Source organism: Chelonia mydas, chromosome 3 (assembly GCF_015237465.2).
Source record: "Chelonia mydas isolate rCheMyd1 chromosome 3, rCheMyd1.pri.v2, whole genome shotgun sequence".
Classification (NCBI taxonomy): Eukaryota; Metazoa; Chordata; order Testudines; family Cheloniidae; genus Chelonia; species Chelonia mydas.
This window is the reverse complement of record NC_057851.1, coordinates 200,871,142-200,888,985: the sequence shown is the minus strand read 5'-3', so window position 1 is coordinate 200,888,985 and position 17,844 is coordinate 200,871,142. Positions and strand designations below refer to the sequence as shown.

The 17,844-nt window shown below is 54.5% G+C and overlaps 1 protein-coding gene across 3 annotated transcripts in view; it reads right to left on the bottom strand.

Annotated features, from left to right (window-relative positions):
• Positions 1–17,844, bottom strand: part of LOC114020534 (cullin-9) — a 39,619-nt gene that overhangs the window by 20,478 nt on the left and 1,297 nt on the right. For 2 of the 3 annotated variants that reach the window (XM_037896288.2, XM_037896287.2), the window contains exons 2-8: positions 9,373–9,979; positions 7,425–7,579; positions 6,293–6,811; positions 5,900–6,035; positions 2,976–3,160; positions 1,123–1,483; positions 700–889 (exon numbers count right to left, since the gene is read on the bottom strand). In XM_037896288.2, the coding sequence (XP_037752216.1) occupies positions 700–889; positions 1,123–1,483; positions 2,976–3,160; positions 5,900–6,035; positions 6,293–6,811; positions 7,425–7,579; positions 9,373–9,967 (2,141 nt within the window). In that variant the 5' untranslated portion in view covers positions 9,968–9,979. Of the gene's footprint in view, positions 1–699; positions 890–1,122; positions 1,484–2,295; positions 2,302–2,975; positions 3,161–5,899; positions 6,036–6,292; positions 6,812–7,424; positions 7,580–9,372; positions 9,980–17,844 lie in introns of all 3 variants that reach the window. The other variant, XM_043544172.1, reaches the window with a different exon arrangement.

The window sequence follows — 17,844 nt, the reverse complement described above, 5'->3', positions numbered from 1 at the left end:
GGATGAAGGGTGAGGAGACCTACTCGCAGTCTGTAGGCACCTGCCCAGGGAGAACGCTGCTGACACGGGGGCTCTTGGGTCCAGCAGGCAGAGGGGGAGGAGAGCCACGGCGAAGCTCAAACGGGAAATCAGAGACCTGTTTACCAGGGAGGGTGACCGGCCATGGGAACAGCATCCCAGGGATGGGGCAAGTCTTCCACCGCTTGCGGTCGCTACGCTGGGAGGGGCCATCTGCCCGAAGCCCACCCTGCAGCTCACCCACCACTGACGGGGCTCCATGGTGCCACTTTCCCAGGAGACTTCAGACCTGTGCAGGAGCCACCGGGTGACGCTCTCTGGCCTGCGCGACGCACAGGATCAGACCAGCCAACCACAATGGTCCCTGCTGGCTGTACAGCCGGTGACGTGTATCTGTCGCCCTCCTGCCCAAATCCTTTGTACGTTGCTGTAGCTAGACCGTAAGCGTCTGGAGCCAGGATCGTAAGCCCAGCCCAGACACCCAGCCCTGACTGGCATCCCCCGGCTCTACTCTAATAGAATCACCACCCAGGGGTAATGCCCGCGCCAGAGACAGACACTGGCCAGCAGCCGGCCCCTGCAGACAGGAGCAGCTGGTTTTCCTGCCCTGTCTCTCCAGGGAGGCACGGGCCTGCCATCTCCAGGTCTGGGCGCGCCCAGAGGACCCACCAGAGAACTGACCTGATGGTGAGTCCCTCAGGTTTGATGACCTGCCGCTCTCGCCCGGCCTCCTCCTCCAGAGTCTTGATAATGAACCTGAGCCCAGCTAGCTGCAGCCCCACCTCGGAGCTGGACCTCTGGATCAGTTCCACCACCTCTGCAATCCGCTCCAACGAGCTCTTCTTCCCCGACCCCTTCGCGCTGCACAACACTGGCCGGGACCATAACACCCGTCAACCCGAGGCTGCCCCACGAGCCCTCCAGCCAGCCCCTCCCCACGGCGCTTCCCCACCCCCCACGGATCGCCCCTCTTCCCGACCTCTCCCCGAGCCAATCACTGGGTCTCCCCTGCCTAGACCCCCCTTAGCCAGCAGAGACCCGCTTTAGCTAGAGCCCAGCACCCAGCCACTGCCGCGCACGGCTCCCTCCCCGGCCGGCACGTACCCTTGGCTTTCTCCTCCGCCATCTCCGGACAGGGCAGCCCCTCCGCTCGCAGCAGCTCGGTGAACAGCTGGCAGTCGGATTTCTCCGGGGGGGCTGGGGCAGGCACTCTGGCAGCAGGAGGGTCTTTCTTTGGTTTCTTGGACACCAGGGATTCGGCGCACTCCGAGGTCGCTGCGTCCAGCCCCAGACTGCCCGGCTGCGCCCCCCCTGGGCGGAGGAAGTACTTGCTGTAGACATGGGAGCTGTGCAGGTCACTCAGGGTGCAGCCCTGGCACTGCTTGCTCAGCACCCGCAGCACTTGCTGGGCCAGCTCCACCGGTACCGACAGCTGGATCAGGGCTTCTTCATCCAGCTCCGACAGCTGGAAATGCAGGGCCTGGGTTAATTCTCAGCAGCCCGATATCCCCAGGCCAGCCGGAACCGAGCCGACACTGGGCAAGTCCAACCGGAATATCCCCAGGCCAGCCAGAATCAAACCAACCCTGGGCTAGTCCAAACGGGATATCCCCAGGCCAGCCAGAACCGACCTGAAACTGGGCTAGTCCAACCAGGATATCCCCCAGCCAGTCAGAACAGACCCTACACCGGGCTAGTCCGACCGGGATATCCCCAAGCCAGCCAGAACCGAACCGACACCAGGATGTCCCCAGGCCAGCCAGAACCAAACCGACACTGGGCTAGTCCAACCGCGATATCCCCAAGCCAGCCAGAACCGAACCGACACCAGGATGTCCCCAGGCCAGCCAGAACCGAACCGACATCGGGCAAGTCCAACCGGGATATCCCCTGGCCAGCCAGAACCGACCCAATACAGGATGTCCCCAGGCCAGCCAGAACCAGACAAACCCATTTCTCGTCCTACAATCTACATCCCAGTGGTTGCTGACAGCACCTCCCCATGCCTGTGACCTTCCCATCTGGAGTCTGCTGGACACAGTTTCTCTATCTGGACCTGGGCTGAGCTGGTCTCCTCTTTCATTCCCTCCCTCTTTTCCATCCGTACTCCTTGGTCCTCCCCTCACCTGCCCCCCCACCATTCCCCCTTACTCCCCCGGTTCAATATCTCCTCCCAGTCTGCTCCACTCTACCCAAGGCTCCCCAGTTCCCTGTTCCACTCCCTCCCTGCTTCCGCCCGCAGCTCCATCCATTCCCAATATGTCAGCCCCCAATGACCAGCTCCTCTCAGTTCCCCTCTCTTCTGGTCACACTCCTACACCATGCCTGTCCCAGAACAAGGGAGCTGGACTGGGTACACTAGCCATCCAGGACCTGGTACAAGCTGGAGAGTGACCTGGGTAGTAGTGCTCAGGGCTCCAGGCCAGGGAGGCAGATGTTAACCGGCAGCACTATGCAGCAGCTGAGTCCATCACCTCCAGAACCCAGCTCGGAGCAGTAACAGGAAGCGCACGCTCAAAGCAAGGGTCTGGGAGTGGCTGAGCAGCCCAGTGGCTGGACTGCAGAGGGGTACTCCTCACAGACAACACCGCTAACCTCAGGGCAAGTCCGTGTGTTCACTGCCTGCTTAAAGGCACAGAAAGACAGACGCCGGCAGAGACTTTCTTTACCAGAATAGACGGAGAGTTTGGGGAGCAAATCTGGACTGCTGCCATGAGTTCAGGGCCCGAGAGGGGGACGGTGGGGTACCCAGCAGCACTGAGCGGCTGCTGGCAGGCTGCCCTGGGACAGATAACCCCTGTGCCAATAGGGTTGTCCTCTCCAGCCTGTCCTCTCCGGGGATAAACTGCACATGTAGCTCTTGTAAGACACGCTCTGTGACGTGGGTACCCTGCAGCGGCGAAAGGAAAGCTGGGGCTGGCTGCTGTCTGATCTCCCCCAGTCCTGTCTCCCTTTACCTCCTGGTGCTGCCGGATGAGCTGGGCGATCTCCTGCTGCTCGTGCGGTTCTAGCTTCTTCACGAAGAAGAGCAGCTCCCACCACTCGGCCCGGCTCAGGGCCTCCGAGTCCTCGCTCAGCCGGTCTATCAGGTAGGGCAAGGAGTACAGCCCCCCAAGGGGCTTGCAGTAAAACGTCTGGGTCACTGCAGGGGGGCACAGCAAGGCAGAGAGACTAACCCTGAGCACCTCAGCAGGACAGTTACCCTGCTGCAGAGCCACCTGAGCCAGGAGGGGACAGCTGGCCTGGGCTAGCCAGGCAGCCAAGGGAGCGTGGACCCAACAGGCTGGGAGCATGAGGTAGGGAACTCTTCAGTCACAGAAATCAGCAGAATCATCATTTCAACAGTGCCACCCTCTGCAGTGAGGGGGTGAGAGGGGGGACTCTGTATCCCACCAGCTCCCAGCTCCACGTCCTCCATTTGGTGGGAATTTTGACAATACAGTGTCATCAGAAATGGGTCTCGTTGGGGACCATTCAAAAGCCCTTTCCCCCACAGACACAATGGTACCAACCATGGCAAACCTAGAGCAATTATGTAGATGTACAGTCGAGAAAATGTTTCAAAATCCCCTTTTGTTAATTAGACTTTAACACAGGGATGCACGGCTTACATTAAAAAAAAAAAAAAAAAAAAAAAAAAAGACATGGATCTCGGCTAATCCTAGAGAAATTAGCCTTGACACACAGGACTAAAACATTTCTTCCTTAAAGTCATCCCCGGTCTCTGCTAGACGGGTCACTGATCCTCGTCCACACCGCACTCACATTTCCGGCCAAGGCAGGCTGTTGGCCAAACATCTGCAACGTGGCGAACATGCAGTCTGTGAATGTGAGCATTTGATTATCTAAGGGATGGATTCGGGAGTACATGTTGTTTCACACAGAACGGATGTGATCAATCCATCCGCCAAGACCCAGCCATTCCTGATAAGGGAGGGTAGTTTTGGACGCATTCTGCTGTTCCAGAGCCCTTCCGTTGCTTGATAACTCGCCCTCTTGCAAGCCGGTATAAATGCACCCTGCGTCGGTGGCAGTTCTTCTCCGTTTGTTTGCTTCTTGGAAAACACCTACCAATGTCGCTCAGCAAGTGTTGTCATGCTGGACTTTAAATGGTAAACGCCGTATTTATGACCTCATCAAGAAGGGTCTCAGCCACTCCGAGTACCTTCAGAGTGAGGCGAGTCTTCGCCAGCTGAATCAAATGCCTGCCTGGAAGATAAGTTGGTCTTTCCAGCCAACCTTCCAGTAGTGTCACACTTCCCAGTCCTTCCCACTCACTTCCCAGTCCCTTACTTTTATTCTCCTGTTCTTCTTTTATTCTATCACCTCCGGTTTATCCGCTAGCTCAGCATCTAGCTTCTTCTCCTTCCGTCCGCCTTCTCCAACAGCTTTTTCCATCTGCCCCCTTTGGGCGGATTGCGAGCCCTCGCCCCAGCTCGAGCTGCCCACCCAGTGGCTGTCTCTCTCCAAAGGCCAGCAGCCTGCGCGGCTTCAACTGCAGCTGGTGCCAGGCCCGGGTCAGGGTTACTGCATAAGGTGCCACCGAGCGTTCTGGTTAACTAGCTCCCCAAAGATACAGCTACTATGCGGTACTCTTTGTCTCCCCACTAACAACGATCAAGACCAAATGAAAACCCAGGATTTTGAAATAAGTTGATCTGGGATTGTAATCAGCTCCGTTATGTGAGGTATGGCATGTAACTACGCGTATACCATTCGCAGATGGATTCCAGTGATTGCTGGTTGGATGCTGACGTCTTAACCAGTCCCTCATTACAACTTTCAGCATAACAACGAGACCTGTTAATAATACCACAGAGCTGCTCCTTTTTTGCCGATAATGTCAACTTCCCTTCAAGCACTCCTTCCACTCACAGTAATTTGGAACAGTAACAAGGGGAATCCGGCCTGGGTTCTGAGCACTCACGAATGACAATGCTGCCAGCTCTGGGCCACACTTTAACTTTGCGAGGACGGCACGTCGACATACCCGTGTTGAAGCGTAACTAAAAACCAGCGATTTTTAAATGTTCTCGACTATACAGCTACATCATTGTTCTAGGCTGGTCATATTTGAGCCCACTGTGTTGGTGGGGAAGGGCTTTCGAGAGATCCCCAACTCGACCCATTTCCGATGACACCGTGTTATCAGAATTTCCACCAACTGGAGGACCTGGGGCTGGAAGCCGGGGGGCAGCGAGCCCCACCCCCGGCCATGCCACAGAGGGTGACATAATTGAAATGAAGATTCTGTGCATTTTTACAAATCAAACAACACCTCCCTGGTCTTCCTATCGTTCATCTACCCACGGAATTACCCCTGCTCCCAGACTGTGAGACAGGTCTGTCCCCAGGCAGGAGTGTGTGTGCGGCTCCCTCCCAGCCTTATCGTCTTCTTCATTCGGGGTGCGGGAGGAGGGGAGTGGCGCACACTCCCTGGGCAGAGAGGGAAGGAAGACTTGCTGGGAGGGGACCCCACTGAAATGGGGGATGGGTGCAGAACCCGAATTCCCTTCCTCATGTGACCTGCTCCCCAAAGAGGACCCTCTCAGGCTGCCAGCACAAATGCATGTCTCCAGAGAGGTGCCCACACGTTCCCAGCACCGGGCGCCTCCCCAGGGCTTTGGGATGTCATCACTGCACCCTGTGGGGCAAGGGAGTGCCCCTCTCTCTAGACGTAGGGACAGAGGCACAAACGACACGCACTTGTCCAAGGTCACCCACCAGGCCTGTGGCAAGGCCAGATGGCCCGAGCTCTCCACTTCCCGGGAACAGCTTGAGGTTCAGGTAAGGCGAGGCCCTGCTAACCCCAGCCCAGCATGTGCAGAGCAGGGGGCACAGCCCAGCAGGCCTCCCACACCACACAGTGGCATGCACTCACCAGTGGTCAGTTTCAGGTTCTTCGTCAGGCTGGACACCTTTTCCTGGGCCTCCCGCTCCGCCTGGCCAGACGAACTGACAATCTCCACCATGTGCCAGTGCACCCAGTAGGTGCGGCCCAGCGCCTGCCAGTAAACCTGGGCGGGAGCCCAACAAAGCCGGTTACTGAGGGCAGCTTGCCCACAACCCAGGAGGAGCAGCTGGGCCCACAGAACCCCTCAGGCCAGCAGGAAAGCCCAAGACCTCCTCCAGAACCAGCGGCGCTCTCCAAACCCACATAGGGACGGGACGCAGCCAGGCACCAGAGAGCTTCAGGCCAAGAGAGGCTCCCCCCGACATCGGGACAGGTGTCCACCATCCCTGGCCCGGCCCCGCCCCGCTGCAGCGGGAGTACCTGGACGGGCGGCGTGCCATCGTTGCTCTGGCGGAACTCGCCCTCATCCCCAGCGCTGACCTGCTCGTAGTCCTCCAGCATGCGCACCCGCATGCCCCGCACCAAGCTCCCCTGCACGTACTCCACATAGCTGCTACGGCTCGGGAAGGCAGAGCGCGTCTTGAAGGCACTGGCTTCTTTCTGGGGTGGGCAGGCGGCCACCTGGACGGCGGTGCAGGCGGGAGCCTTGGGCTGGAAGATGGAGCGGACGACCCGGGGCTGCCCCTCCTGCAGGGACAGCAGCTCCATCCTCTGGCTGCGGTCCCAGCCCATCACCCGCACCAGCTCGGAGATGAGATTGGCCATGGCCATGCTGAGCTCGAACTCCCGCTGCATGCGGCTCCTCTCCCCAACGTGGGCGCAGGGCACGGCGCAGTCCTGCCGCTCCCCGCCCAGCTCCGTGCTGCTGTTGAGCTTGTCCACGAGAGAGGTGACGCACAGATAGCGCTTCACCAGCGAGAACAGCAGCTTCCCGGGGATCTGCAACAGACACGGCGTCAGAGCCACGGTACGAGAGCTCCCCAGCCAGACCCCCAGCCTGCCCTGAGCCACCCACACCCACCCTGGATAGGCCACCTGGCCATCCTGGGGCATCGCTACCCGCTCCTAACAGGCCTCCACCAGCCTGCCCACCCCGAGCCACCCCCACCCCTGCCTGCCCACCCATCCTGGGGCATCGCCACCTACCCCCTGGCATTCTACCAACCCTCTCCCCCGTCCTGCCCACCCTGAGCCACCCCCACTCGCCCCCCTGTCCTGGATAGGCCGCCTGGCCGTCCTGGGGCATCGCCACCCACCCCCAACAGGCCTCCATCAGCCTGCCCATCCACCCTGAGCCAACCCTCCCCACATCCTGTCCATCCTGAGCCAACCCTCCCCTCCCCCATCCCTAACAGGCCTCTGAGCCAACCCTCCCCACAACTTCCCCTCATCCTGCCCACCCTGAGCCATCCCTCCCATCCCCAATAGGCCTCTGAGCTCTATCCTGTCACCACACCGTCCATCTCCATACCAGACAGGCTCCAAGCCCCCGGCCCAGTGAAGCCCCCTGCTCCTGTGCCCCTCCCCCCGAGCTAGCCAGCCCTGCGGGTACCTGGGGCAGGTGGATCCCCTCGAAGGACATGCAGTGCTCTTCGGAGGACGTGGTCTCCGCAAACAGCTCCAGGAGGGTGTAGCGACTGTCGAAGTCCATGTGCTGCTCAATGCCGTCCTGCTGGCTCAGGGACAGGAGAACGTAGGCCCGACTCCCTGCAGCCGCGACACACACCAGCTGAACGCTTTCCCTCCCACCTGCCCCTCAGGAGCGTCTCAATCTTCACAGCACCCGTGCCCCATCCTCTCTCCATTTCTCCCAGCCCCCCGGCGGAAGCTCCCGGAGAGGAAACCAAGGGCTGGGATCCCAGAGATGTTTCTCAGATGCACCCAACCTGCAGAGTCTCTGGCTCGACCCATATTCCACTGTCTCAAAACCCAGTGCTGCTCATATTGCCCAGGAGAGGCAAGCAGGAGACAATAGCCAGAGACTGCAGTATGGCCCCCTCAGAACAGGGGGCGCATGTACAAAGCCAAGGAGGCACCACTGTACACATGGGCAGGGCCAAACACCAGCTGCCATCCCCTTCCCAGTACACCTGAAGACGACCCAGTTCCATTCCAGCTACAGAGATTGGCCTGAGCTGGGCTGTCCAGGTGAGTGAGATGCTGGCAGACCAGATGCCAGCTCATGCCAAGGCCCCAGCCTCACTGAACACTGACAAATACAGAGCTGGAAACCGGTCTGGCTCACCTGAGGGTTAGCCTTGTTAAGATAAATAGTAGAGTTGTAATTATGTGTTTGATGCCTAGACCTTATGAATCCTGTAGGATGCTGCATGTATTGATTTCACTTACAATCTCTGTAGCCCGTGGTATGACGCTGTATTGAGTGTTCGCATTGCAAACCTCTGTACTTGTGTAACTCATCGAGCAGGAAAGGCAGCAGTAATTCAGGGAAAGTGCTAGTCCTGCACCCGCGGCGGCCCACTGATGGCAAGCAAGGCAGTGTGTACCATCCAAGGACAGAGACCTTGTTAACTGAATGCCTCGCTCCCTCCAGGAAGGGGAGACCTGCGCATGAACTCATCCCATGAGCTTGGATTCTGGGGCAAGGAAGGGGGATAAAAATCCCTGACAAGGAGAAACTGAGATCTTCTTGCTGTCCGGACTCGGAGGGGCAAAGATTCCTAAACATGAGCAAGAGATCCACATGCCACTTGGCCTGGGTCAGCCGTAAAGGACACACAGAGCTACTTATTACAGAACCTGGTAGTACCTTCTTAAATCTAAGACTGTAACTCATTTGTGCGCATGTCTCCTGTTTTAACCTTGAAAATAACCCTCGTTTCTCTTCTTAGTTAATAAATCTTTAGTCAGTTTATTACAGGATTGGCTACAGGCACTGTCTTGGGTTTGAAATCTGAGGTACAACTGACCTGGGTAAGGGACTGGTCCTTTGGGACTGGGAGTGACCCGAATATTGTGATTTTCAGTGTAAAGTGACTATCACTCAGTCTAGTTTGCTGGAGTGCCCAAGGGGCCTGTCTGTGACTCCACGGTAAGACTGTTAGAGTAGCTGAGGAGTTCATGCTTGTTTCTAATTACAGAACATACCGCTGGTCTGGGGCGTCTGCCCTGCTTTCTGACAGTGCCCTGAGGCTGGCACTCTCAGTTGTGAGCCGCTCCAGGCAGCGAGCACAGCTCTGTACTGCACCAGCTGGTACCATCAGACTGCAGGCTCCCGAGGAAGGGGCATCTGGGCATAGCCATCCATGCAGCAAAGTGGAACAGCATGCACAGTGCCCGCACTCGGGCCAGGACTGCCCAGGGACCTGGTTGGAGGAGGGTGGCTCAGTCCCGTACACAGAGGGACTTGACCCCGGTTCCGAGTCCCTTAGCTGATTGGAAAGGGCCCTACATAAGCTCCAGGATCCCCCCAGTACACCATGCTCAGCAGCTGGGCCTGGCCCAGCCCTTCTCTGGGGCTCCTCACCAGGAGATCTCACCTGCATCGTGGGAAGCCAGGGCCCTCAGCATCTTGCCAGCGCTGCGGCGGATTTGCTTCTCCTCATTACACAGCATTTTCATCAGCAGGTCCAGGGCCCCAGTCTCCTTGAAGACGCCCGTCAGCGAGCCAATGCTGGCGTAGGCGCTCAGCACGTGGATGGTGTTGAGGATGGAGGACTCCGGGCCCGTGGGTCCAGCCATCTGCCGGCCAGCCCGCTGCACCAGGTTCCTGACGTCAGCCTTCATCTCCAGCAGCGAGGCCTCGTCCAGCGTGACGTCCGGAGGGAACGTGCTGGGTGCCTTCTCTTCCTTTACCCGTTGCCCCTCGGGCTTCCTCTTGCCCAGCAGCGTCGGGCAGTTGGCATAAACCTCCTCTGCCGACATCCACATCAGGATGTTCTCCGCTTTGCTCTCTGCCGAAGAGGCATTGGTGCTGCTCCCTGGGCCCTCCTCCAAGCTGACGATGCTCCAGCGAATCAGGTACTCGGTGTGGCCATCGTGGCCCCGGCGCTGCCGGATCAGCTCCTCGGGGTGGGCCTGCAGCTTGGGCCCCAGGTGCACGAGCAGGTTTCCGTTCCTCCTCTCGCCCACCATGACGGGAAACGTCTGCGCAGAGAGAGAGGCAGGAGCAGGTTATGAGCCACCCAGGAACCCCAGTTGAGAGCCCTCCAGGGAAGAGCCTCTGGGACCCAGCTGGTAGGAGAGGGAGCTAGAGATGGAGATCTCTGCATGTCAGGCCTCCTGGTATTCTGCACCCCAGATCAGAGCTCTGTAGACAACATCCCCGCCAGGAGATGAGCGAGAGCTCCACATGCAAACCTAAATCTCCTATGAACCTGGGGCCCAGCCCTGGGTTACTGGGGGAGCCAGAGGGTGCCAGATCCCTGGCAAAGCCATCCCGGTGGATGGAAAAGCCCAGGTAGCCCATCCCACAGGAAGCAGCACAGTCAAATGGACAGGGAACTGGCCTGAGACTTAGGAGACCGGGTTCTGCCCCCAGCCCTGCCACTGATCCGCTGGGTCACCTTAGGTACGTCACCACTTCTGCATTATTGCCCAAGTGTACCATGGCCACCTCTGCTGAAGCCTGACCCTCCCATCCAGGAAAGCACGACTACATCACACTCATCATTCACAGCCTCCTCTGTCTCCCCTCTGCTCCCGGCTTCGGTTCAGAACCATCCTCCTGTGTGTAAATCCCTCCAGCCCTCATCCCAGCTGGACTCACAGACCTCAGCTCCCTGTAGTCCCCTCCTCCCTCCCTCATCTTACGCCACTGTCTTCTGCCTTTCCCACTGGTGCAAGAGCCCTGCTCTGCAGCTACGCCAACCCTACAAACACTTGTGCACGTGAGTACGACCGCCGGCTGCTCACAGCAGGAAAGCTAAGCAGGGCATACACGTCCACAGGACTGAGGCCAAATATTCATTGGGTTATACAGGCTAGAGGCAGGGTCGGTTCACAGCTAACAATAGGATATTGGCTGGGGTGGGCCAGGGCTCTGATTTCCAGAGACCTCCATGACATTTTCCGCTTCGACCCTGGGGCAGCGGGCGGACCACAGAGTTCCCAGCCACTGTGGGCGGCGGGCTCCAGCTGCTAGCTGCCGCAGGTGAACCCCAGAGCTCCCAGACCCAGACCCTGGAGCTCTGAGCCGTTGCAGGCGGCGGGGGAGATCCCGGGGCTGCAGCAGCGGTGGGTGTTAGACCCCCCTCCCTCCCCATTTTGTCAGAGTTATTCTTAGTAAAAGTCACGGGCAGGTCACAGGCTTCTGTTAATTTTTGTTTTTTGCCCATGACTTTTATTAAAAATAATCATGACAAAATCTTAGCCTTACCTATGAGGGTCAGGAAGGAACATAAGAATGGCCATATGGATCAGACCAATTGTCCATCTAGCCCAGTACCCTGTTGCTGACAGTGATCAGTACTAGAGCTTCAGTATTTCCTCTTGTTTGTATTACACCTGGTACCTATTAATTTCACCATGTGACCCCTGGTTTTTGTATTGTGGGAAAGGGCAAATTATGCATCTCTATCCACTGTCTCCACTCCATTCGTGATTTATAGACCTCACATCCCTCCTTGTCTCTTTTCTAAACGGATCAGCCCCCATCTTTTTAGTCTCTCCTTGTACAGAAGCCTTTCCATAACCTTGATCATCTTTGTTGTCCTTCTCTGAACCTTTTCCAGTTCCACCATATCCTTTTTGAGAGGGGGCAACCAGAACTGGACGCGGTATTCAAGGTGGAGGCACACCATGGATTTATATAGCGTCACTATTATATTTTCTATCCCTTCTCTAATAGTTCCTGATGCTCCGTTAGCCTTTTTGACCGCTGCTGTGCATTAAGCTGTAGCTTTTAGAGAGCTAGCCATGATGACTCCAAGTTCTCATTGAGTGGTAACAGCTAATTTAGAACCCATCATTTTATAGGTATAGTCGGGATTATTTTTTCCAATGTGCATTACTTTGCACTTATCAGTGTTGAATTTCATCTGCCATCTCATTAACCAGTCACCCAGTTTTGTGAGATCCCCCTGTGAGGCCTTGTCTACATGACACAGTTTTGTCACCATAACAGTGGAGGTGTACATATTGAAATGCTCCTCCCGCCAAAGTAAATCCCCTGCTACGCTGACAAAATAAAACCACCTCAACAAATGACACAGAGCCTTTTGACACATAGTTGGAGCAACGCAGCGTCAGTGTAGACACTGCACTTGCTTATGTCGTCCTAATTGGCCTCTAGGAGGTGTCACAATGCCCAGCATGACCGCTCTGGTCAGCACTTTGAACTCTACTGCCTTGAAGGTACACAGGCATGACCTCCTCCCCCATTTAAAGGGCCGGGAATTTTTGAAATTCCTCTTCCTGTTTGTTCAGCATGGACTGTTCACTCCGCACCTTCCCAGCTGACCATGCCGTCTTTCCGCAACAGACGCGCTGCCGCATGGGCTACCCCAGAGCAGTTGGATCTGCGGGGTCTGCGGGAGAGGACGCTGTGCAGTCGCAGCCTCGCTCCAGCTGTAGGAACTTTGATAGCTACAGGCAGATTGCTTGTGGCATACAGGAGAAGGGACATGGAAGGGACATGCAGCAATGCTGTGCTAAGATCAAGTTGCTGAGGCAGGTGTACCAGAAGGCAAGGGAGGCCAACCCTCACTCTGGTGTAGCACCGAAGACATGCTGCTTCTGCAAGAAGCTGCACGCCATCCTTGGTGGCAACACCACTGCCACAAATCCTCGGGATGCTTCGGGGGGACTGGAGGCAACAGCCAGTGAAGTCAGCCCTGAGGACAAAGTGGTGGATGAGGAAGTGGAGTTGGAGGAGGATGTGGGACGTGTGACAGAGTCATCTGGTGGTGTGGCAAAGCAGGGCCTATTTTTGACTCCAGAGGGATCTAGCCAGTCCCAGCACTCCGGATCTGGCGTGCATGAAGGATAGGCAAACTCTGGTAAGCACGCATTTTGCTTTGATACTGCACAATGATAGGAAACATTTACTTTGTTATACGGTAGAAGAGGGATAAGGGGGAGAAATTAACAACAGAGCCTATGCAGCTACACAGTGGGGACCCAGTAGAAAAGTTTGTTAATATACACTGGGATGTCCCAGAAATCCTCCATAGAAACCTCTAGGAAACTTTTGTATAGTACTCTGTAATCCTCTGCCAAAGATTGCTTGGTAGAGCTGCCTTGTTTCTTCCCCCACTGTAGGAAACTTTGCCACGCCACCCAGCAATTATTTCTGCACGGACCAAAGCAGCACACAGGCAACCAGCATACAGAGATGGTCTGAAGCCACATGCATGCAGGAGATGCAACCTTGTATCCTAGGTTACCCTCAAGAGTGAGATATCGGGTTCTATTACCCCAGCCTGTGGAAAAGGGTGTCAATATTCAGAATACTCTCCCTAGGCGCGTGTAGTGACCCTCTTTGCAAACCACGCAGACCCTTTGTACCTTCTTGCCTGTTCTCCCTTCCAAAACTCACCATATTTGGGATTCTCGCCGAGCTGTGTGCTAGCCAAGAGACAATAAGAAAGAGGTGTATGTGACCTTTGTGATTCATAGCTGTGAGTGCACTCACAATACTGTCTCTGTCCAGTGTTTCTTTGGCTTCTGCTGATGTGCCCTTGAGGACCAACTCCGACACACCAGCGGAGCACCTCTGTCAGATACGGAGGTGAACCAGGAAGAGTAAGGTGGATATGTTTAGAGATGTGCTGCAGTCAACAGACACAGCACTTAGTGAAACTAGAGCATGGCGGGAGACAGTTAATGAAAATCTCAGGCTGGAAAGCCTGGAAAGGAGACAGGGGCAGTAGCAGATGATAGATGGACAGGAGCAGATGATAAAGTTACCGGAGGGTCAGACAGAGATGCTCAAGTCCCTCATAGTGCTGCAGTCTGAGCACATCCGTGCACGACCCCCCCTGCAATCAATACAGAACACTGTTCCATGCCCTGCCCAAACTCCCCCAACACATTCCTCGCATGTTCCCAGTCCATCGCAGTAACCCCGGCAATCCACCCCTAGAGACTGGTTTTATGATGAAAGATTGAGTTACACACAGTTGTGAGAGCCTAAACCGAGAGAACATTCCTCATTGTCATGTCCCCTGTTTGCAAAAAAAAAAAAAAAAAAAAGTGTTTTATCCTTTAATTAAAGTGTAGTCTTTGAAACAAAATGAGTCTTTATTTGTGTCATGCACATGGTGGTTGCTACTAGAATTCAAACACAGTAGCTATAGACAGGAACATTTGCTCACTGTAATTAAAGCTCAGGAAGCAAGAATTACAGGGGTCATTCAAGGTGGCAAGTAAACATTGCATCAATGCATCACATAAAAATACATTACTCAGGCTCATTGTCAAAATGCTCCTTCAAAGCCTCCCTAATTCAAATAGCCCCCCACTGAGCCCCTCTAATTGCCCTGGTACCTGGCTGCTCAAAACCAGCAGCCAGCTGATCCACCTCAGCACCCCACCCTTGGGGAAACTTTTCCCCCCTTCACTTTGCAAATGTTATGCAGCGCACAGCAGGCTGCTATGACTGTGGGAATATTTTCCTCACTGAGGTCTAACCTGCCAAAAAGGCAGCGCCAGCAACCTTTTAATCTGTCAAAGGCACATTTATCGGTTATTCGACACCTGCTGAGCCTGTTGTTGAAGTGCTCCTTGCTGCTGTCTAAGTTGCTGGTGTACGGCTTCATGAGCCACGGGAGCAAAGGGGTAGGTGGGGTCTCCCGCATCACTATGGGCATTTCCACATCCCCCACTGGAATCTTCTGGTCTGAAAAGAAAATCCCAGTGTGCAGTTTTCTATACAGTTCCTAAACATGCATGCATCATGAACTATCCCTGATCAACCCGCACTGATGTCAGTGAAATGGCCCCGGTGATCCATCAGCACCCTCAAAACTATAGAGAAGTAGCCCTTTCAGTTGATGTACTCCATCACAAGATGATCTGGGGCCAAACTGTGATATCCGTGCCATCTATCACCCCGCCACAGTTAGGGAATGCCATTGCTGCAAAGCCATAAATTATTTCCTGCACATTACCCAGAGTCACAATCCTTCATAGCAGGTGGTGATTAATGGCCCTGCACACTTGCATCATCACAAACCCCACAGTGGACCTTCCAACTGCAAACTGATTTGCAACTAACTGGTAGCAGTTTGGATTTGCAATCACCACTCGCTTTTCCATTGTGAGGGCAGCTCTCATTCTGCTCTCCTTGCACCACAAGGATGAGCTCCACACACAGTTCCAGGAAGGTGGCTTGGTGCATCCAAAAGTTTTGCAGCCACTGCTCATCCCATACATGCCTCATGATGCAATCGCACCACCCCCTTCTTGTTTCCCGGGCCCAGTACCGATGGTCCATCGTGTGCAGCTGCTCCGTGAATGCCAGCAGCGATCTTAAATTACTTCCTTACATTGCACACAGCAGGGCAGGAAACAGATTCACTTTCTGTTTCCCAGCTCATGAAATACTGCAGGACCAGCCACACTGTGTTCACAATGCTCATCACCAGACTGGTCAGCAGTTCGGGTTTCAGGAAGAGATGGTGAGCACACAGTTTACCGGGGCTGTTCAAAAATGGCACAAAACGAAGTCGGAACCCCATGGAATGATGGGACAGAAAGAACTGCATCATGGAACGGTGAGCATGCTGCCATCATGCACTGCGATCCGTTCCCAGATCTCCCAGTGGCAGAGGGTGGTGAATTGCACAGTGGGATAGCTACCCACGATGCGACACTCTCTCTGTCGACGCAAGAGCGCCAACTGTGGACGCACTCTGCCAACACAAGGAGCATTGTGTGTACGTGCACAACCGATGTAATTAAACCGGCATATGACCATCGACATAACTTACGTTGACTTAATTCTATAATATAGACAAGACCCGACCTAAGTCTTCACAGTCAGCTCTGGACTTAACTATCTTAAGCAATGTTGTATCATCTGTAAACTTTTCCACTTCACTGTTCACTCCGTTTTCCAGATCATTAATTGAACACCACAGGTCCCAGTATAGATCCTTAGGGAACCCTGCAGTTTACTTTTCTCCATTATGAAAAGTGACCACTTATTCCTGCTCTTTGTTTCCTATCTTTTAACCAGCTACTGATCCATGAGAGGACATTCCCTCTTATCCCATGACCCTTACTTTGCTGAACAGACTTTGGTGAGGGACTGTGTGTGACGACGTGGGAATTTTATGTAATATTTTTATGACGCCTGTGTTTGCCTCAGTTTCCTCTATATGTTGCATTGTTACCCAGCAGAAGGAAAGAACTGTTTCTCTCAGGGGCAAGCTAAGAGACGGAGATCTGGGTGTCAACTAGCTGTCTGGGTCTTAATCCCCATATCAGTGGAGCATCTGAGAAGACAATGGCAAATCCAATCTTCAGGACATTGACACCTAGCAAATAATGACCGGGAGGGATGTGGACTTCCCCGCCTCTCCTTAGGGAAGCTGAACAATCCCCCAGCTTGAGATAAAAGGACAGGAGAGGTATGAGGTGGGTAATACAAGCTGGCTCCTGGAAGGAGTCAGAGCTCTCAGCTGGAAGCTGATGAAGGAGATCAGACAGAGGAACAGGCAGAGCTTGCACTAAGCTGTTCACTTCAGCTTGGTCAGGCTCTGGGCTAACCAGAATGGCCTATGCTTGAACCTTCACCTCTCTAGACTACTCTAAGGACCTCCTATGCTGTGTTCCAGTTAACAAATAAAACCCACTGTTTGGACAATGCTGCATGAGTCTCACTGCAAACGCTGAACAAGATCCACGAATCCCTGCAGAGTGGACAAGTCTCCATCAGGAGTCTGTCTCAGCTGGACTTGCTGAAGGGAGCTCAGTGTGAGCTCAGTAAGGTGCCTGGCTTACCCTGGAAGAAGAGCAAGACCCCTAGGGATCTGACACACTGAAGGGGTTCCTCCTAGAGATGGTTCCAAAGCTGGGGCCATAGCATCAATCCTGTGGATCTGTGTCACCTTCTCAAAGGCTTTCTGAATATCCAGGAACACTACATCAACCAGATCACCCTTATCCACATGTTTGTGGACACCCTCAAAGAATTCTAACAGATTGGGAGGCATGACTTTCCTTTACAAAAGCTGTGTTGACTCTCTCCCGGCAAGTCTTATTCATCTGCGGGCCTCATAATTCCGTACTTTACTATAGTTTCAACCAGTCTGCCAGATACTAAGCTTAGGCTCATCAGCCTGTAACTGCCAGGATTGCCTCTGGAGCCCTTTCTGAAAATTGGTATGACATTAGCGACCTTCCAGTCATGTGGTAAAATGCTTCTTTCAGTGACAGGTTATGTACTACAGCTAGTAGTTTTACAATTTCACATTTGAGTTCCTTCAGAGCTCTCAGGCAAATACCATCTCGTCCTGGTGACGTATTACCAGTTAATTTATCAATTCATTCTAAAACTACTTCTTCTGACACAACAGTGTGGGACAGTAGTTCACATTTGCCACCCAAAACTAATAGCTCTGATGTGGATATTTCCCCCCACCTCCTCTGCAGTGAATTCATTTAGCTTCTCTATGACGGTCTCCTTTTCCTTGAGTGCTCCTTTAGCACCTTTGTCGTCTAGGTCACGTCTACAGGAGGATAAAAGCCTCACAGCACAGTCACGGGTGGCCCAGGTCAGCTGACTTGGGCTTGTGGGGCTCAAGCTACGGGGCTAAAAATTGCTGTATAGATTTTTGGGCTCAGGCTGGAGCCCGAGCTCTACAACCCTCCTCTCTTGCAGGGTCCCGGAGCTCAGCTTCCTGCCCAAGCCCAGCCATCTACTCAGCAATTTTCAGCCACAAAGCCCGAACTCAAGTCAACTGACCTGAGCCAGACGTGGGCTTTTTATCCCCATGCAGACATAGCCCTAGTGACTCCACTGCCTGTCTGGGCGTTTTCCTGGTTCTGATGTACTTAAAACATTC